Here is a 22,177-nt window from a genome sequence, read left to right on the forward strand (position 1 = left end):
CACCTTCTACCATTTCTAAATTTAAGATTCCATCACCATCGTCATCAAAACAACAAAAACAACCCTTTTGTGTTTGCCAAATTAAACTTCATACAAGCATGGTGTTCTTGCCTTATCCCATGAACAACATTCTCTATTTTATGCCTATTATCTTCAGAGAGAAATGTAGTAGTACTTACATATTATTCAGTATTCAGGCATCAAAACACAGTCCCAAGATACAGGAACAGCGACTCACATGAACTGTCTTCTCCAAGCTGACTGGCTGGTTCACCATTCCCTAGCTGTGTGCTGTGCACTCACCACTCTGCACTCCAGTTGATTTCCCCACACTGGAATGTCTTCCTTTTTGCTTTGCCCCACCACAGTCCTCCCAGTCCTTCCAAGGCCATGTCACACATCATAATCCTCAGGAAGACTCTTCTGTCTACTCCTGTCCTTACTACTTCTCAGTTTCCCTAAAATAGTTCCAGTTCCTGGCTTCCAATGGACACTAAATTGTGAGCTGTCTAGTTTTGAAGACTTTTTACTTCTCATGTGCTCTACCTCAAGGCCCAAGAGAAAATGTAAGCACACTGGGTCAGGAACTGTGACTTGTACTACCTCCGTCTTCATAATATTGGAAGTAGCAGAGACTTTGGAGGTATACCCTAGTTCAGAACACAGCTCTTACACTTAAATGTAAGATCCTTCACCTCCTTGAACCTTGTCTTTTCTTATTCCATAAGATGAGCACTGCAGCACCTAACTTACAGGATTACTGTGAAAATCAAATATGAAGCTCTATGCTCAAAAAAAACACACAAAAGATAGGAGAAAAAAATACTAGTTCTTCCTGCTTCTCCATTGGAACCTCCATAATGTTATGAACATGGGAAGTACTTAGGTATTCAAGTGGTAGTAGATCCTAGCCATTAAGAAGATGGATTCTGGAACTATGTTTCCTGAGATAGGATTCTGGCTCCAAAAATCACTTGTAGCATGATCTTGTGTAAAATGTGTAACTTCAATTTCTTCATCTACAAAATGAATGATACTATAATTAACTCTGAGATTTGTTGTAAGGATTTGATATGTTTATTTATGTAATAAGTTTAGGATAGAACCTGGTCAATATTAAGATTGAACATTTAATAATTATTTATCATTACTATTATACATCTTTGTCATATTGATGGATATAAATACAAATTATGAATAACATGATAGCTCATTTTATTATTATTATTACAAGAATAGAATAACTTATTAAAATACATAATGTTTTCCACATGGATAAATAAATGTAGGTACATAAGACACAGCATAGTTTGCTGTGAACTATCTATCCTTTCTTACCTGAAGGCTGGAGTTTCTCACTCCTGGGAGCTTTCCCTCATTAAAAAGAATCGTTTCCTGGTCAGGAATAAGCTGGTCTCAACATGTGTCATACTACATCTTGACTCTCTTTACTGGTTTGCAAAAAACTCGGATAATTAGTGCCTTGAACTAAATGATCTTAAACTGTCTTGAACCAAATCTCTACGATGACCTCAGATTCATTTGTCATGTCCCTTTAGCCCATTACCATTTAACTGTGGCCACGTCAAGTCAATGATAAGGCTTAAGTAGCTTATAGGTGCTAGGCATCTTGCTAGGTAATAGGGGCACAAAGTTGGATAAGAGCCAGTTTTTGCCTCAGAATATTTATTTATTCAACATATATTGAATACTTTCTCTGTGACAGCCATTGAGTTAGATTCTTGAAGTACAAGAGTGAACAAGTCTTTATAATTGCTAGAATGACTTATAGTTCAATGAGGCTTATTCGCTTTGGAGATGGTGCTTCTAAGCCTACAGATGGTGACAAAAGCCCCTTCAAATGTTTTCCTGTGAGGTGAGGGATTTTTACTGACCCATACACATTTTTTTTTCACCAGAGAATTAATATAAAATGCTGGTAAGATATCCATCATGGGATGAAAGATGGAGAAAGAAATGGGCTTGAATATTTTAGAATCTAGATCTATAGCTGATGAAATGTCTTTCAACATCTGAAAAACTACTGCTCAAGAATCATGCTTAAGAAAACGTTTTTTAATAAAAGTGCACTCATCACTTCTAATGCTTAAAGTTTTCCCTATGAAGAAAACATATCTCAAAGTGGTGATCAGTCTTTGACTATAGAATACTTCTGTCCACTCTTTCTGCTAGAGAGTTTCTGCAAATGTCCTTGAAAAAATAGTACCAGGACAAAGAAGGGTTAACCACAAACCAAATTAATAATAATTAAAAAAAAAAAAAATCTAATGATTCATCAGTGGCATGTAAACACATCATTTACTATATCATCTATTTACAGAGTGAGATTCAATGTAAGGTTGGATAAGATAGCTTTTTACATAAGTAAACAGTATATTTATTTAATAAGCATGTACAGTGGGTGTCTCTCCTTTGAAACCATACTATATATTTTCAATCCAAACATTGTACTTAGCTGGATAGAAAAATAATCATTTATTATGGGAAAGATCCTAATGTCGTTAGAGTAAATGAGTTCTGGGAAATATGTTTAAGAGATAAAGGCTGAGGTGCAGCTTACAGGTTACTTTCAGAGAGTTATGATGAACTTCCTGAAGTTGTCTATCGGCTATAAACTATAATGGAAATTATTATCTTGGCCCTTTAGAATGATAAAGCCATTACAAGCAAAGCCACTAGAGATGGGAGGGGTTCACTGGGAAGGATTATGAGAAAGTTTTCTAACATGATGGAAATGTCCTGTATCTGGATAGAGGCAGGGGTTACATGGATGTGTGCATTGGTCAGAAATGATTGGACTATGAAGTTCAGGTCTGTGCACTGCATTGAATGTAAATTACACCTCAAAAAAATAAAAATAAAAATCTGAAAAAGGGGAAGGCGTAATAAAGAGAAGGAACACTTGCTTATTTCTCAAAAAAAATTTAAAAAATAAGCTAATCTTTGTATTCCTGAAGGTAATTTCTTGCTTATTTCAGTTATTTAACACTTTTATTTTCTCTCCTTTGGATTCATTAACCCTACTCAAATTATACAGATGTTCAGAGTTCCCCACTTTGAAGATTGCTCTTCATCAGAAACAAATCATTCCCTAAGTTAAACTTAGAAGAAACATACACCACAGTTTTCATGCATTTGAGTAGATTTATAGAAAAATTTCCATACATATTTTGCTTCTTCATGATCTTAGAACCATACTGTTATTTGCTTTTTAATAATTTTATATTCATCATCTTCTCCAAAATATTGATCACTTACCTACTGGGCCAATAAATTTTTCTTTATATTTAACTTTCCTTCATCATGGAACTGAAGGACTACTGATATGCTTCAGATTCTGAAATTCTAAAATAAAGCAAAACAATTAAATTTAGTGCTATTTTGATATCTGCTGAAAGATAGGGTGCTGATAATCTAGCAGCTGATGCACAAATGTGAAGTTCACCATAACCAGTGGTTTATTATAGTGGGAAGGCAAGGTAGAAGCATTCCCAGAACAGTAAAATTAGTAATTTTAATGACTCTGGATTTTTTTTTTCCATTGGAAGTTTTCTTAGAAAGACTAGATCATGAATGCAATCAGAATAATTTAAATCTTCTTTTTAAGAAAAATGACTAGTGCATTTATGAACTGGCTTTAACTTACCAGCTGCTTAACTCATCAGATAGATGTCTTATAAGCGGAGGCTTCACATGTAGGGTAAAATCAGAATAAAAAAATTAACACTGATGTGCGATAATAACTCTCAGATTGCATGAAGTCTTACAATATGAGAAAACACCAATGAACTCTATCTGAAGATACAGATTTTGTAAAAACACTAAATTTAAAATGTTATGTTTGTTTGTTTCTCAGCAAACTATTTTTCTATTTCTGAGAAAGAAAAGAAGTACCTCTCTGGCATTTACCTTTGCCCGAGGGAAGACATGTATATACATATTTTTTCTTTCTGATGTCATATTGTCATTGAATGTGAATTCTGAGAAAATTTATTATATAGAATATCTCTTGATATCTCTCAGGATTTAGAAATTTCCTATCAGTATACTAATTTAGACCATAGCTTAAGTTTCTCTCCAGGAAATAGGTATGCTAAAGTTAATTATTATTTTTTCCCTTTTGCATCAGCATCTAAGGCACTGAGATTAGAGATGGGGCATGGGGGCTATAAAGAAAAGTTGTAGGTAGTGCCCACATTTTAGGACAAGGGGGAGGCAGAGGTGAGCTGAAATGGGAAGTACCAGGTAACCCTATGGTCATTGTTAAAAGTAGAGAATGTGAAACAAGTGTTTAAGATTTGTTTTTTCCCATAAAAGCAAACTTGTGGGAGTACTGGTGGCCCAGTGGTTAAGATAGGGCTGCTAAATGAAAGGTCAGCAGTTTGAATCCACCACCTGCTCCTTGGAAGCCCTATGGGTCAGTTCTACTCTTTCTTACAGGGTTGCTATGAGTTGGAATCGACTAGACGGCAATGGAGTTGGTTGGTTGGTTGGCCTGGAAAAGATTCTCCTTTTCTTTACAATGGCTCTTTCAGGACGCCCATCTGTTCCCAGGGGTTCTTTTTCTAGGTCTACATAGAGCTTACAAATGTATTACTATATAGAAATTAATTACTAAAAACATACTTTTTTCTGATTAGAGTTTTGCATATTGTAGAAAATCTAGAGAATTATAATAAAAAATAAAATGATCTCATTCATTCATTCACTTAAAAAATATTTGCTGTCACTCTGATGGAATCACCTTGAAGGCAACTAACAACAAAACTTCTTAATGTCAAAATCTGAGTTGAGTAAAACTCAGTGTGGAGAGTGCATATCCTGGTGGACAAAACACACAGTTTTTGCCCTGAATGAAGTTGAAGACTAAAGGAGGAGACAGATAATAAACAAGTAAACAAATATAAAATTACAAATAGCATATTTAAAAGAAAAAAAAGGTGATTTTAGTCTTTTCTTTTTAATTTGCAAAAGCTTTATAAAATAATAAAACTTTGACTTTTTATATTATACAGATACTAATTTCTGGTTGTCTTGTCAATTTGTCTTCAAGTAACTCTACAGGAAATTGAATTTTCTTATCCATTTTGTAGCTAAAACAATCTTACCCTTACATTAGTCTGAAACCTGGAATCATGTGATAAATTTACTTTGTCTTTATTGTCTTTCCTGAAAGCTTGTCAGATATTTTTGTTCATTTATCATTGAAATTGTTTTAAACATTCAATAAGTGTCTATGAATGGATCTATTTTTATAGATTTTTTAAAAGACTTTAGATCTGCATGCTCAGATTTGCTTTTATTTAAACTTTTTATTTTTCAAATCATGAAAATTATATTTTAGTCTCATTGTGTTTAGACTGTAACTATAGGAAAACACGTAATCGTTGCAGTATATTTCAATTTCTTTATCTGCCATATTAATTATAATCTCCCTTACTGTTTTCATCTCTCTTTCTCTGTCTTTTTCATATTGAGATAACTTCTCAAGTTTCCAGCATTTGATGGCCAACATTTTCAATTTTACTTTTTAAAAGCCATCAGAGGTGATTTTAATTTTTCTATTAATTTTATCTCTCCTCATGATTCCTCCTAATCTAACCGTTTCTGTTTTGACATTCTTTTTCTTTTCAATATCAGGCTATTCTCCTTAAAACTTTTTGACTCAGTCTTATAGAGGCATATTCTCACAACCTGTTGAGGACAGCAAACATTTTTTCTTCTTGTCCCCATAGAAAATAATATGCACTGTTTGCTTTTTCTCTATGTTTTCTGATAACATTAACTTTTCTTTTTTCTACAATATTCTTTCATGACCTTTTTTTCCTAATTTTGCTGGAATAAATGAAAACATCTCTCTAGATCCATGTTTGTCAACTGACATGTTTGCATTATTCTCAGTTACATTCTCTATCATCCTGGGTATCTCCATTGCCATCGAGTCAATTCCAACTCATAGAGACCCCATAGACAGAGTAGAACTGTCCCATAGTGTATCCAAGGCTGTAATTTTTATGGAAGCAGACTGCCACATATTTCTCCTACAGAGCAACTGGTAGATTTGAATGACCAACCCTTCAGTTAGCAGATGAAAATTTAAGCACTATACCACCAGGACTCCTTCCTCCTCGCTATAAATGAGCTCTATTTTCTGACCTAACTCAAATGGATTTGCATAGCTCTTTGATCATGTTACCGTATCTACCAGTTTTTCATAATGAGGCTTTGTTTAGCTGAGAAATCTGTTTCCCACTGAACCCTTGAGTCTGAGTGTACTTGCCATATTCTAATTGCTTATTTTCTCTGTGTTAAGTGTCAGTTCAGGTAAAGAATCAATTTGTCTCTTCTGCTGTGAGTCAGAATACACTTGACGGCAGTGAGTTTGGTTTTGTCTTGTCTCAAAAACCACCTATACAAGATATCCAAATACATGTTAATACCTAAAATTAATTTAATGATTACTATGTGCCAAATACTGTTCTGTTACTTATGTAGTACTCGGGCTAATCTTATCGTTAGAAACTATTATTATCTCACCTTTACAGGTGGGAACACTGAAGGACAGAGGTTGAGAAACCTTCCCAGGGTTACACAGGCAGAAAGTATGGCTCTGGGATGAAAACCCAGACAATCTAGTTTCAGATACCACATTCTTAGTCACTATGCTTTGCTAATTTCAGGATACTCTAAACAACAACAACAAAAACAAAATGTATTACAAAGTACAACTGTGCACTGTAGAGTTTTCTTTTTTTTTTGCTTGCAATCTTTCCAGAAGCAGATCACCAGGCCTTTTTTCTATGGATCTACTGGGTGGATTTGAACCATCAACCTTTAGGTTAGTAGTTGAGGGCAAACTGCTTGCACCACCCAGGGATCTTCCAAGGTTCATAGCAGCATTATTCACATTCACCAAAAGGTGGCAACAACCCAAGTGTCCATTAGTAGATGAATGGATAAATGAAATGTGGACTGAGCCCTGTAACACTAATAAAGAGTTCAGTAAGACAAGCAGAAGCCAGGAAAAGAAATTGCACATAGTTAAAAACATAGGAGGAAAATCAGGACAGTGTGGAGACCCCAAATCCAAGTCAAAATGTCTTAATGAAAAAAGTGATGAATTCTGTCAACCCCAGGATTTATCAGTATGAAAGTCATTGGTGACCTTGATAAGAGAAGCCTGAGCAAAATGATAGAGGTAAAAAAAAAAAAAAAAAAAAAACCTGATTGGAGAGGGTACAATAAAACTGGGAAGAGAGAAATTAGATACAGTGAGCATAGGAAGATAAGAAATCAGATTCTGGGAAAGAAAACGGGAAGGGAAAGCAAGCACAAAAGAGATTTTTGTTTTGTTTTAGATGACATGAATGAGTTTATTTTGTTAAAGAATACATTTTAAAAGAAGATATAATTGTGATTCTTATACAAATATAAAATAAACACGTCAAAGATTTTACTTAACTCATTATTTAATGGGGCAACCACTAAGATGGAGCCTTGGTGGCACAGTGGTTAAGAGCTCAGTTGCTAAACAAAAGGCCAGCAGTTTGAATCCACCAAGCGCTCCTTGGAAACCCTATGGGGCAGTTCCATTCTGTCCTACAGGGTACCTATGAGTTGGAATAGACTCGATGGCAATGGGTTTGGTTTTTGGTATTGAGATGTTACCATTGGAAAGAACACAAAGTATCACACATCGAGTCTGGTAAAAGAGGCTGAAATTAATTTACAAGTGGATGCAAAACTTGCAAGTCCCATCAATATTCACATTCCATGGACCTATTTGTATCTCCATGGACAGGCATTATTGGCCTTGCTATCATTTTCTACAAGTTAACTTCTACAACTACAAAGTTGTAAAATATCCTAGTCAAAGACAATGAGTGGTGGGTAACTGGGATGGAAAATCTAGTCAGGATACCCACTAAATTGCAAAGACTCTCATCACTTTCCCCTACAGCTTTTATGTTGATATCAATGACCAAAGAGAGAAAAAATCACAGATGCAGAGGAAGAGGGGAGAATCCATGTAGTGATGCCCTTGAGACGGTGAGAAGAAATGAGAGCCGGTGCATAAAAGAAGGAGTTAAAGTAGGGATTCCTTGCTAATGATTGGTATTTGCAATGTTTTTTGTTTGTTTTTGCCACAGATGTTTTAATAATCCCTGTTCAAAACTTTTATTCCAAGAGTAAAAATAAAAGAGAAACATTTGCTGTATTTTTTTGAAGTTTTATTTTCTAATAATGTAGGTCTACTAAGTTAGAGAATAGAGCTTCTGAAACAAAGATACAATTCAAGGATTTGTGAGTATTCTTATCAGAAACACTGTTTGTTGTACTCCAGAAAGAGACTTTGCAAATTTCTGTTGTGTTGCTGTTCTGACATGTGCCCAGCTCTCACCCGACTCAGGCTCTTTCGAGATAAATGTCAAGAATTAGATACAGAACAACCAGGAAAGTATGCTAGGATATTTTTCAAGAATTTTTAGTATGTCATGTTTGCAATTTTATTTGTTGGGCAGTTTAAACTGAGCCCAAGTACTACTCTATCTTTATATTCTGCAACCATCATAGGATCCTTTGACAGTATGAACCATTTTTATTTATTGTGGCTTCTATACCAACCTGAAAATATATTTTTATGCAAAACTTTTCTTGTCAGTAGAGTTTCTTATGATCTTTGAGTGCCTCTCTAATCTTAAGCAATTACCCAGTGACCTGTTTTTGCTCCTAGTCCTTTCTGATTTGAGGCAAATATGCTCCAGGGTGACTTGGAATTACCACTGGGGAAAAAGAATTGCTTTTAGTTTTTAAAGAGCTAGGAAAAACAAAAACAAAACAAATAAAGAAAACTTGCAGTGAAAAATTTTATTCCACTTGTTTCACAAATACGAGATTTGTGTATGAGTGTTCCTTGTCTTTTTTCCATCCTCACGCCCCCCTCTGCTTCAGAAGAAAGTCATTACGAGAATGGTAAATAACAGGAGGTTGGATATAAAAATATCTTATACATATTGAGTACTTACTATGTGACGAGTACTATTGTAGCACCTCACATATAATCCTCACAAGCCTGTGAGTGGTATACCAGTATCATTACCTCCATACCACAGATGCCTTGTTGGGACATAGAGTTGCCCTAACAAAGTTGAGCTACACCTTTAGTAAGCTACAAAGTGTGGCACTGAATCAAGAGATTCTGGCTTCAGAGTCCATACTCTTAACCAACACACTGTATGGTGTGGGAGCCCTGGTAGCACAGTGGTTAAGAGCTCAGGCTGTAACCAAAAGTTCGGCACTTCTGATCCCCCAGCCACTCTTTGGAAACTTTATGTGGCAGTTCTACTCTGTCCTGTAGGGTTGCTGTCAGTTGGAATCAACTTAATGGCAACAGATTTGGTTTTTTTTTTTTTTTTACGTGGTGCTAGAATTTACCAGAGATGTGAAGTTGATTTGCATATGAACAGAGCTAGGAGACAAAGTAAGTTGGAAGAAAAGATATGGTTTTGCTCTGGGGCTTGAGAGAGCATGTTGGTGTTAGGCATATAAGAAACTCCAGAACGATACTGGTTACATGATTATCAGAGTAGAAGATGAAAATTTTCAGAAGTATTGTTGTATGGTATAAATGAGATCTTTTAAAGTATTCTCTGAGTGATGCATGTGAAAGATTAGAATTGATTTTACATTATAGTTTGATGGCTGGAATTGTCTTCACTAAACATAATCACACAAGAATGAGCTATATATGGACTCTCTTTTGATTTGGCTTGCACACTTCTCTGAGTGGCCTGCTGCTAAATATCTAAATTACTGATAGAACCAAAGAATCAGTGGTGCAGAGGACATATAAACAAGACAAGAATATAAAAAACAAAGCACAGCAGAGAGGATGTCTGTATAAATCCAGGAAATATTAAACTTGTTTTCATATCTGAGCCTATACATTTTGCTAGATACAAGAGACAGAGATGAGCTTTATGCATTTTAAAGTTCTTAGGGTAGAGAAGATACATATTCAACAAGCTCTGTGGTGACAAGCAGGAATGTCTTTCAGTCTATTCCTTCTCCTTCCCATAATACGGGAACATAGTTTATTTATGGCACTGTTCATCTCCATGTTCCTTAATGTGTAAATCAGAGGGTTAAGCATGGGAGCAACGATAGTATAAAAAAGAGCAAACACTTTGTCTTCTGGTAAAGTAGTTGCTGGTCGAATGTAAATAAAGAGTAAGGGAGCAAAAAAAAAGACCACCACAGTGATATGAGAACTACATGTGGAAAGAGCTTTGTTACGATTCTCCTTGGGGTAGGACCTGATAGTGTATAAGATCACAGTATAAGATATCAGCAAGACCCCAAAAGTCACTAGACCCATCACGCCGGAATTGGCAATGACCAAGAGACCAATTCTGCTGGTGTCAGTGCAAGCCAGTTTCAGCAAAGGATAGACATCACAGAAGTAGTGATCTATCTCATTGGGGCCACAGTAGGGTAAGAAGACGGCAAGCAGAAACTGACCAAAGGAATGCAGGAACCCCCCAGCACAGGAAGCAGCAATCATGGCATCACACCTCCGTCTGCCCATGATGACCGTGTAGTGCAGGGGCTTGCAGATGGCAACATAGCGGTCATAAGCCATCCCTGTGAGAATGAAGACCTCGATCCCCCCGAAGAAGTGCATGGTAAAGAGTTGTGTCATGCAGCCATTGTAGGAAATGGTCTTCTTTTCTTCCAGTAAGTCAATGATTAGCTTAGGTATCACAGTTGAGGTGTAGCAAAGGTCTGAGAGTGAGAGGAAACTCAGGAAGAAATACATGGGCTGGTTAATAAGTTGACTGCAGGTGATAGAAATCATGATAAGCAGGTTTCCTGCCAAAATTGCAATGTAACAAAGTAAAAATAGTAAAAAACAGAGAATTTCTACTTCTTTTTGCTGAGACAGTCCTAAGAGAATAAATTCTGTGATGTTATTCCTATTTTCCATGATCCAGAGCAGTTTTAGCCACCTGCAATTTAGATAAACTATGAATTCTTATGAGATCTAGTTAAATGTGGTGATGCACATCATTCCTTGCAAGGGGGAGATTATAATGAAAAAAATGGCTCAAGGATGGAAGAAAATAGAAATTTGATTTTTATTTAGGAACTTTTCTGCAGAGTGCTTTGTCCCTTTCTTGAAAACATCAATTGCTGGCAACATATTAGATTTCTGAGATGAAATTTACATATATTACACACATATATATACATATACACATACACATGTTGTTGGGCGTGCCCTTGAGTTGATTCTGACTTAGAGCAACTCTACATGACAGAGGAGAACTGCCCCGTAGGGTTTCCTAGGCTGTAATCTTCATGGGAGCAGATCTCTAGGTCTTTCCTCCTATGAAGCTGTTGGTTCAAACCACCAACTTTTGGTTAGCAGCTGAGAACTTACCAATTGCACAGGCAGGGCTTCTTGTATATATGTTGTTGCTGTTGCTGTGTGCCATCGATAAATATATAGCATATTATAGAATATGGCATATTTATTTAATCACTCTATCAACATGTATTATCAAACATCACCTGGGTATTATGCCGCAATAGAATTATAAAATTCACCCTTTTAGAGAAAAAAAAAAAATCAGATTTTTTTGCTAGTCTTACTGTTTTTAATGAAAAAATATACACATAAATGAAATAGTAAGAATGAAAATACAAAAAAGCATATGCAAATATATGAAATGTAATGTGTTAATAATGTTATATATGAGAAATTTCCTGCATATATTATACATGCAAAGCTTAGAAAAATCAACAAATGTATTTTGAATTATGAGGCAATTTGATACATGCCTATAATTTGCTATATTTTTGTTATGCTTTCTTTTCTTTTTTTTTTAATACAATTGACTTTACTTTGGATATGTTTGACATGATTGACATTATTGAATCTGGGCATTTTTTTAACCAAAAATCACAGCTATATCATGTATATGTGGTATATATGTGCTTAAATCCTCAGTTCTAAGCACCAGAGTGCATTACCCCAAAGCATTATCATGGAGATTTACTAAGGTAGTAGATATAAAATAATTTGCATATCTCTGGTAATTTTAACGTTTTATACTATTTTATTTAATGTAATAAATTTTAGCCAAATCCTCTGTTATTTTCCTTCGTATTCAAGTTAGATTTCCAACCCTAAGTTAAACAGCATATTCATAGTCTTAACTATCGCCCCAATTTTCTCACCTGTAAAATGGGAAAAATTGTCTTGAATGAACAATTCATTACTGTGCTACTTCCTAGAACACATATTTAGAATACTGGCTCCCAGCAGAAAACCTTAGATTATAGATTCATAAAGATATTTTAAGTTGATAAGAATGTTAATGAAAGTTCAACTTTTTTAATTTAAAATGAAGGATTCTATTTCAAAGTCAATCCAAGGGATAATAACATTATGGTTATCCTTATTTTCAAAACATTGTCATCTCAAACTTAGCAACTAAATATTGGTGTATTTGACATTCAGCAAGGCATTTGAGGATAGCCATAATAGGTTTACCTTGGATTGTTGAAGTCTTACCCAATGCCATACCCATCTGGACAAATTGGCTTCTCTTTGATTCATGTACAAAACTTGTCCAACTATTACTAACAAGCCATTCTGAACATGTATGCTCCTTAGTGCCTGCATTGTCAGGCTTAGAATCTCAGGCTGCCTCTTCCCTCTTTCATTCAGATTATTTTTACTTTTTCCTCCTCTGTGTCACTGTTATAAAGTAATATACTGCAGACTCTATCGTTTCTACAGTAATATATTTTAAACCTTAAGACAAATAAAAAACTCTCACTTAGAGAATTTCAAGCATCAGTGATAAGCTAAGGAAGAGCCATTAGGAAACAAGCTTTCAATCATTCCATTAAATCACACCATAAAATTACATTCTACTTCAACTATAGAAAACACTGAACCATACTATTTAAAATATTTTATGTCAATTACTTATAATACCAAGACATTTACAACTAATATCAATTATTTTCAAAACTGTAAGTTCTACACCCCCCTTTCCCCCCACTTTTTCCTTTCAGTGGTCTAAATCTCTTAAGATCAAGTAGGGTTTTTAAAAGGGGGGAAAAGATGTATAAATCTATACAGAGTATGAGAGTTAACCACAATGTCAATTGCCACACCATGGCGTTTGGTATTCATTGTACTGAATAATGAAGACAGGATATCCTAAATAGTCAAATAAACCTTCTAACCTAAATAACAATTGCATTTTAGGCTTTCCAAAGTATTCCTAATATTTTAAAAGAATTTGCTGCTCTATTCTAACTTCTCCCCCAAATTATATTCTTGTGATTTAGTGTAAAGAATGTAAATCAAATTTTTAATTCCAGTCTCGCCTTTACTTCACATTAACTTGCTGCACGAACTTGATAAATTAATGTAAGATTTCTCAGCCCTTATTTCTTCACCGATAGCCTACATTACTGCCTGACATATCCCAGTGGACTTCTGTGAGCTTCTGTATCCGGTAACAGATCAAACCATGTTTTGAAAAAGACAATGTAAATGCCATTATGTTAAGACTGTCCTTTCAGACCAAAATCAGAAAATAAAAGGAACAATCAAGATTTATCAGGAAAATAATAAAGGATGTTTTAAAGAATGTAGATAAAAAATATTTTTTTACAAAACATATGTATTTCAGACAAAGCGTAAAAAAACTTTAAAGAATTATAATCAAATAAATGCCTCCAATCCAGTGTACTAGAGAAATGCAAAAAAGATACGATAAAATACACCATATTATTTAATTTACTTCTTGAATTGATACAAACTCCATATGATATACCACTCAAAAAATACAATCTATTTTGCTGAATCACTAACCAATATTATCTTCCTTATTTTCAAGGGTTGGCTATAGAAACCAAAGAAGGTATAACCCCTTTCTTTTCTGCTAGAACCATTTAATATCTTCATATTTTTAAAACATACATAGTAATATCACCTTATCAACAACCATCCTTTAAAACAGTGGACTATTTGACAAACAAGATAAAATATTTCCCTCATCTGGCCACACTACTTCCTAAATCAATGATTTTTAATACATCATATGCCTTCTTTGTACTTCAGATTACCCTTTGCACGACCCTGTAGGACAGAGTAGAACTGCCTCATAAGGTTTTCTATCATAAACAGAGGAGGAGACTTGTGAGGAAGGCTTTTGGTGAGTCCTTTGAAGTTTACGAGCCTCAGTTTCCCCATCAATTAAATGGCAACAAGGAGATCTAACTTTAAAAAGTTTCTGTAATAACCGAAAGATAGAATATATGAAAAAGAAAGCATCCCTAGCTCAGAAGTGTGCAGAAGAAATATTTATATGTTTTTATTAATCCTCCCTAAACATGTGAAGGAAACCCTGGTGGCATAGTGGTTAAGTGCTATGGCTGCTCACCAACAGGTTAGCAGTTTGAATCTACCAGGTGCTCCTTGGAAACTCTATGGGGTGGTTCTACTCTGTCCTGTAGGGTCACTATGAGTTGGAATTGACTTGACGGCAACAGATTTGGTTTGGTTTAATCTTTATGGAAGCAGACTTAACACATCTTTCTCCCGCAGAGCAGCTGGTGTGTTCAAACTGCTAATCATTCATTTAGCAGCCGAGTGCTTAACCACTGTGCCACCAGAGCTCCTTGTACTTCAGATTAAACACAAGTAAATTGAAAGAGTTAAACTAGATGGTCTTTTAGGGCCTCTTCTGGGCCTGAGGGAACCCTGGTGGCACAGTGGTTAAGCGCTCGGTGACTACGAGTCGAAATCAACTTGTTGCATGTTTGTTTTCCGAGGCTTGACCCTGTGTGAGATTCTGAATCAAGTCCAGTTGGACGTCGATGGCTGGTTACCTTTCTTCTAATCATGTCAGTGTAAATTCAAAACTACAGCCTCATGCTGCTGTATCTTCCAGCATCCCTGATGCTGAGTCCTTCTAATCACACAGTCACAAAAATAGAGCCCTTTCTCTCTGAAGCTAACAGAACCACCAGACTCTCTCCTTTTCATAGACCCTTGATAGCATGCTGCCTAAACTCCCTCAACATTGCTGCCTATGCAATCCAGGTACTCAGACATTTCTAGTGTTTTGAGCGGAGTTTAAACTCCTGTATCTTGTCAGGCATTCATGTCTTCCTCACTTAGCCAAAAGAGTATTCCTTATGGCTTTCTGCTACAGTGGAGCTGGACTCTGTGCCATTCCCAGCCAGGCCTGGTTTAATCAAAGCCCTGCAATATTTCTCATTCCTTCATTCCCATTAGCCTGCTACACCACCTCAATCCTGTCAGAGTCAATTCGGCTCCCACTGTCCCCAGACAGATTTCACTTACTATTGCAGCTCATCATGAATTGTCTACTCAAATCTCTTTTAGCACTTAGAATTAAGTACAAAGCTACAGATTGTTTATTTTTGTTGAATTGTCAAATGCTTTAGCTTATCTTCCTAAGGAAACCTTAAATTGGTGAGTATTAGGATCGGTGTCTAATATTCCTCCTGCCTGGATGTAATGGAGAAAACAAAACAAAACACCACGCCTTTGAGATCTGTGTTGAATCTTGTATGACAACTTAATGTGAACTCTCTTAACCTTATCACTTATGCATAAAGTAAGGAAAATAAAACTTGCCTCCTGTTGATTTTGGGAAAATGCACTTAATGAATTAATTAGTGCCTACTACGTGCCAGAGGCAGTCCCTGGGGATGCAAACATTTATTGTGCTCAGCTGCTAAGTCAATGTTGGTGGTTCCAGTCCACCGGAGGGACCTAGGTAGAAAGCCTGGCAATCTACTTCTGAAAAATCAGCCATTGAAAACCCTGTGGAGCACAGTTCTACTCTGACAGACACGGGGTCGCCATGAGTCAGAGTCGACTCAACAGCAACTGTTTTTTTTTTAATGTGCCAGCTATTGTGCTTAAAGGGCAAAATCTTGAAATCACTGGGGCTTCCTTAAGATTTCTATCTAATATGATAGAAGCTTTATTAATTCATTAAATGAATTTTCCCAAAATCAACAAAAGGCAATCATTGTATGTAATCAATATGTATTTGCACAATTAATGAGTTAATTTATTTTCAAGATCTGAAAAAATAAACTGGAAGTTCATTTTAACATATTATTATCATCATAACTGTTTTGTCATGAATGGAAGAAATACAATAAAATACAAAGTTTATAATTAAAGTTACTTCAGAATGGTAGAGAGGCAGAGTCTGCCATTTAGAACGATCCTGTTGATTTCCACCAGTGCCCTGGTCCTTACCATGAATCCTTTGGTGGCCATACCAAGCCCCATTTCCTTCACTTTCCCTTGTTTCTTAGCCCACTGGTTTACTGCAGAAACTACACTCTCAAGTGTAGTTTTATATGTTAAACTCAGGTAACTTCCACTAAAGCCCTGGTAATCTCTTCCCTTGGTGATCTGCAACCACAGAATGTATGGAACTAAACCTCACAGTGCTTTTTCTCTACCCTTATAACCCATCCAGGAGAGATGTCCGGATCATATTCAGTAATTTCCTAATTTAAAAGATAGCCCAGGTTTTGATGAACTGTCATAGAAAAATGGTGCTTAAACACAGAAATAAGAAGCCTAAACTCCAAATATGACAGGCACATTCAGACAGGAATTAACATCAAGTAGGAATAGAGTGATTCGACACACTTAGCACTTCCCTGGCTTTTTCTTTTCCCATTTTCCCTATCCTCTTCACTGAGATGCAAATTACTCTCTTTCTGCTTTATATATTTCCTGTCAGCTTTCCCCACATCATGAAAAAAAGATTAAAAAGATATTGCTGCTGTCAGAATTCACTTATGTAACTGACACAGAAAGGGTAAATTACCATACACGAATTATATAAAAAAAGTATAGTCACAAGATATGCTGTATATTACCAAGTAGGATGAACAATAGTTTCAATAATTTACTGTATTTACATTACTGAATTATGGTTAAGTTTTTCTAGTAAACATTAGTGAAGGCACACATAATCATTAAATCACTATTTTCATAATTAATTCTAAAATTATATTATGATCTAAGGACAATGATTCATCATAGGTTGCTTAAATAAAAACAGGTATACAACTTGACAGGTACTTGGTTTAAATCTATGATACATGCAATGAGCCACAGCTACCATAGAATCAGAATTAACAATAAATTCAATAAATATGTGCTAATAAATTCATTAAGCAAAAATCTCTGAAGAATCCTGAAGAGAGAACTTACCTGCTGTGTAAGGAAATTTACTTATTTCTAAAGCAAATAAAAGGTCTTTTCAAAATTTTATTTAAATGTTTAAGAGGAGAAACCAGTATCTTTGGCATTTATAGTATAAACTATTTTTTATCCCTCCTCAAATAGTATATATATCATAGTCTCTGGAAAAATGAAAACAAATAAAATACATGGTTCCTGTTTGATTTTTTTACAGCTTTGCCTGAGAGACATTTAACTTGGAGACATTTAGTATCTCTGTGAGTTTGGAAATTCCCATTGGGATAATTTGAACTTTTGTTTTTTTTAACTTTGTTAAAAATCCTAGTAATACATCAATCAAGTCATGTTTTTCCTATGTGTATTTAGAAACTAAGACCTAATTCCATTTTGTTATGCGAAATTCTAATCGTCTGGAAAGAAAGGGTATATAATTCCCATACCTCAGGAGAGAATAAAAGTAGAAAGAATAGTTAACTCTTCAGTTGTAGGTAAATGGAAAACACTAGTGTTGCCTCAATTTGGTTTGTAAAGGATGCTGATGACTTCAGTCTGCATCCCTATAAGTCTAATAAAATCTTTGTGAAAAGTTAGCAGAATCTATTACCCACCCCTTCTTGATGTTTTTGGCTCTTAATTTTTCCTTGGACACTTCATCCAAGAAATCCTCTTACTCACCTCATCCCTGTGATGGAAGATATTCCCACATCTTTTCCCTGATTATTTCTTTGTATCTCGGATCTGCTTTCTCAGTAACCTTATCTTCTCTGACAATATTTTCTTCAAACTCCGTAAATTATACCCTCTCATTTTTTCCTACTCTACCCCAATTATTTAGAAAGTAACATCTATTATTCTTCTTATGGATATAATCCATACTTATCATAGAGATTTTAGAAACTAAAAGAAAAAAACTATAAAATTTTACTAAACCCCAAAACCTAGAAATGAGACTTTGTATGTATATTATTTAAGAAAATTGCAATTATATGCTCACAGAACTTGTATATTCTTATTTTTCACTTAAAATAACATTCCTGGTGGCACAGTGGTTAAGAGCTCAGCTGCTAAGCAAAAGGTTGGCAGTTCTAATCCACTAGGTGCTCCCTGGAAACTCTATGCGGCAGTTCTACTCTGTCCTATAGGGTCACTATGAGCCTGAATCAACTGGACAGCAATGGCTTTGGTTTGGATTTTTTTGGTTGTAAAATAAAATCACTAGTCAGAATTCACAATCCTCAAGAATATTTTCTTTTGTTCTCTCTCATGTATGTGGGTATTTTCTCTTAGTCTGTTAAATTTTAAATTATGCTGTAAAAACATTTTAAATTTTTACACAGAATATCTGTTTAGACACATAATTAGATAAATAACTGACTGTACATAATCCGACAACAACAAAAACTATTTTATTAAAATTTCAATTAAGCATTCATGAATATTAAGTTTACGTATAACAAACAATATTGAGAAAATCTCTTATTACTAGTAGCTAAACTAGTGGAATGGCAGAGAACCAAACTTGAAAATCAGGTTCATATTTTGTAGAATTAAGAGGGTTATTTTTATGGCTTTTCCTGTTCTCTTAATGAAAACTAAGATATTGACTGAAAAGTATGTGCAATTAATAAATGGAATGAAAATATGTAGGAAAAATCAGTGGATATGCAATACTTCCAAAGATTCTGAAACATTTCTCATTTGTAGGATGAAACTAATGATTTCCTTCATGCTTCACCATGTGCTATTGATATTTAGACAATGACAATTAAAATTCAGTATGGCCTGTAGGATAAAATACAAAATCAGACTTGGAGAACTTTATTATCTTAAGATGGAGGGGAGGAAGATATGAGAAATTCATATTATTTATGAAGGTCATTCTGATTGCTATAAAAATTTAAACCTACCTGACTGGAATATGCATGAAAATAAGATCAAATTTTGAGTGCTAGCAACACAAATCAGGTGATAAATTTAAAACATATTACAATGGAGCTATATAAGAATGTGAAGGTTGTGAGGAAAAGAATGAAAGCATTTATAGAAATAGAGAAATATATAGTGAATTTAGATTTCGAAAAAATACAAAACCAACTCTAAAGGGGAAGCTTACGATAGACCAATATTTATGCATAAATCAACTAGAAAAAGAAAAGCCGCTTAAAATATTTATTTAAAAAAAAAATCCTCTTTAAAGGCAATGGACAACTGTTGAAATTAATAGGGTTCAAATGACCAAGATCAGAGAAAAGGGAACCTCAGAATGTGAACTAACATTATATTTCTTTCTTCAGTTAATTTACTTATTCATGGTTCATATGTGAGCAGAGGATTCAGGCAGATTCACACTGCTAAAAGGAAGAAAATTTAGCTGTATTAAGGCATAAGTTTTTTAATCTGGAGAATATCACTAAAAAATAAATAAAACTAATCTGGAATTTTCTATACAGAAAAGAAATCTGTTTTATGCAATGAAAGTTAAGCATAAAAGAATTAAAACACAGGGAAATTGGAATCTACAAAATTTTCATTACAATAAATATAAATGGGATAAACTATTGATTAGATTAAATAAATATACAAGACACTGCTTTAGGTTGTCTATAAGAAATAAACTGATTTAAACAACAGGATTAAGCACTTGATCTAATATATACCCAACATGTATAGATTATTCAGTCTTTCTGAGCACGCATAGAATACTCACACAAATCAATTAGGTCATACATCTCAAGTGAAACTGCAAGAAATGCAATGGAATAAAAAACATAATGCATGCATCTGTCAGTTTGTTGAGCACTGGTGGTTTGCATGCTACTGTAATGTTGGAAGGTATGCCACTGGTATTTCAAAGACCAGCAGGGTCACCCATGATGGACAGGTTTCAGTGGAGCTTCCAGATTAAGACAGACTAGGAAGAAGGACCTGGCATGCTATATCTCAAAAAACTGGCCAGAGAAAACCTTATGAACAGCAACGGAATGTTGTCTGGTACAGTGCCGGAAGATGAGCCCCTCAGGTTGAAAACAAACCGAACCAAACCTGTTGCCTTCGGGTCACTTCCGACTCATAGCAATCCTATAGGACAGAGTAGAACTACCCCATCAGATTTCCAAAGAGTAGCTGGTGGATTCAAATTGCCGACCTCTTGGTTAGCAGTCGAGCTCTTAACCATTGCATCATCAGGGCTCCCCAAAACCAAAACCCATTGCCGTCAAGCCGATTCTGCCTCATAGCAATCTTATAGGACAGAGTAGAACTGCTCCATAGAGTTTCCAAGGAGCGGCTGGTGAATTTGAACTGCTGATCTTTTGGTTAGTAGCAGTAACTCTCAAACACTGAACCACCAAGACTCCTCAATTCAGGTTGGAAGTCATTCAAAATATGACTGGGAAAGAGCTGTCTCCTTTACACAGAGTAGACCTTAATGATATGAATGGAATAAAGCTTTAGGGATCTTCATTTGATGTTGTGGCATGACTCAAAATGAGAAGAAACAGCTGCAAACATCCATTAATCATAGGAACATGGAATATACAAAGTATAAATCTAGGAAAATAGGAAGTAGTCAAAAATGAAATGGATGGCATAAGGACGAATATCCTAGGCATTAGTGAGCTGAAATGAATTGGTATTGGCCATTTTAAATTGGCCAATCATATGGTCTACTATGCCGGAGATGACAAATTGAAGAGGAATGGCCTTGCATTAACTGTCAAAAAAGAACATTTCAAGATCTGTCCTGAAGTACAATGCTGTCAATGATAGGATAATATCCATACACCTACAAGGAAGACCAGTTAGTATGACTATTATTCAAATTTATGCACCAACCACTAATGCTGAAGATGAGGAATTTGAAGATTTTCACCAATTTCTGCAGTCTGAAATTGATCAAACATGCAATCAAGATGCATTCATAATTACTGGTGATTCCATCACCTTTATCTTCAACTCACTGTCCCCTAGGTTTCCCAACAAACCTTTTGAGTTGTTGTTGCCAATTTGATCTCACATAGGTAATTCCTTTTTTTTTTTTGTACCTTAGATGAAGGTTTTCAGAACAAATAGTTTCTCATTAAAAGGTTGGTACCCATACTGCCCTATGACAATCGTTAACAAACCCACAACATGTTAACACTGTCCCTTCTCAACCTTGGGTTCCCTATCACCAGCTTTCCTGTCCCCTCCTGCCTGATAGTCCTTGTCTCTGGACTGCTGTGCCTCATTAGTCCCATTTTCTTTTATGGGGCTGTCCAATCCCCAGCTGAACAGTGAACTTCGGGAGTGACTTCACCAATCAGCTAAAAGAGTATCCGGGGGCCATACTCTCAGGGTTTCTCCAGTCTGTCAGTCCAGTAAATCTGGTATTTTTGTGTGTGTGTGAGTTAGAATTTTGTTCTACATCCATTTCCAGCTCTGTCCAGGACCCTCTATTGTGATCCCAGTCAGAGCAGTCAGTGGTGGTAGCCGGGAACCATCTAGCTGTACTGGACTCAGTCTGGTGGAGACTGTGATAACTGTGGTCCATTAGTCCTTTGGACTAATCTTTTCCTTGTGTCTTGTTCTCTTCATTCTCTCTTGCTCCCAAAGGGGTGAGACCAGTGGCTACCTTAGATGGCTGCTCACAGGCTTTTAAGACCCCAGACGCTACTCACCAAGGTAGAATGTAGAACATTGTCTTTATAAACTGTATTATTCAAATTGAGCTAGATGTTCCCTGAGACCACGGTCCCTACAGCCCTCCGCCCAGCAATTCAGTCCCTCAGGGAGTTTGGAAGTGTCTATGGAGCTTCCATGACCTTTCCTTGTGCAAGTTGTGCTGGCTTCCCCAGTAATGTGTACTGTCTTACCCTTCACCAAAGT

General features: G+C 35.6%; 1 protein-coding gene across 2 annotated transcripts; it reads right to left on the reverse strand.

Annotated features, from left to right (window-relative positions):
* Window positions 1–8,679: 8,679 nt before the first annotated feature.
* On the reverse strand, window positions 8,680–11,211 carry LOC101350277 (olfactory receptor 4P4-like). 2 transcript variants are annotated; one of them, XM_023725707.1, is made up of 2 exons: window positions 10,111–11,211; window positions 8,680–8,699 (listed from the first exon to the last, which is right to left on the reverse strand). In XM_023725707.1, exons 1-2 carry the CDS (start codon window positions 11,006–11,008, stop codon window positions 8,680–8,682), a joined length of 918 nt encoding a protein of 305 aa, XP_023581475.1. In that variant the 5' UTR covers window positions 11,009–11,211. The 2 variants fall into 2 exon arrangements, with proteins under 2 accessions (XP_023581475.1, XP_004391013.1); XM_004390956.2 differs by lacking the exon at window positions 8,680–8,699 and having other exon boundaries at window positions 10,040–11,211.
* Between the last annotated feature and the right edge of the window lie 10,966 nt (window positions 11,212–22,177).

This window comes from Trichechus manatus, unplaced genomic scaffold (genome assembly GCF_000243295.1).
Source record: "Trichechus manatus latirostris isolate Lorelei unplaced genomic scaffold, TriManLat1.0 scaffold00362, whole genome shotgun sequence".
Lineage (NCBI taxonomy): Eukaryota > Metazoa > Chordata > Mammalia > Sirenia > Trichechidae > Trichechus > Trichechus manatus.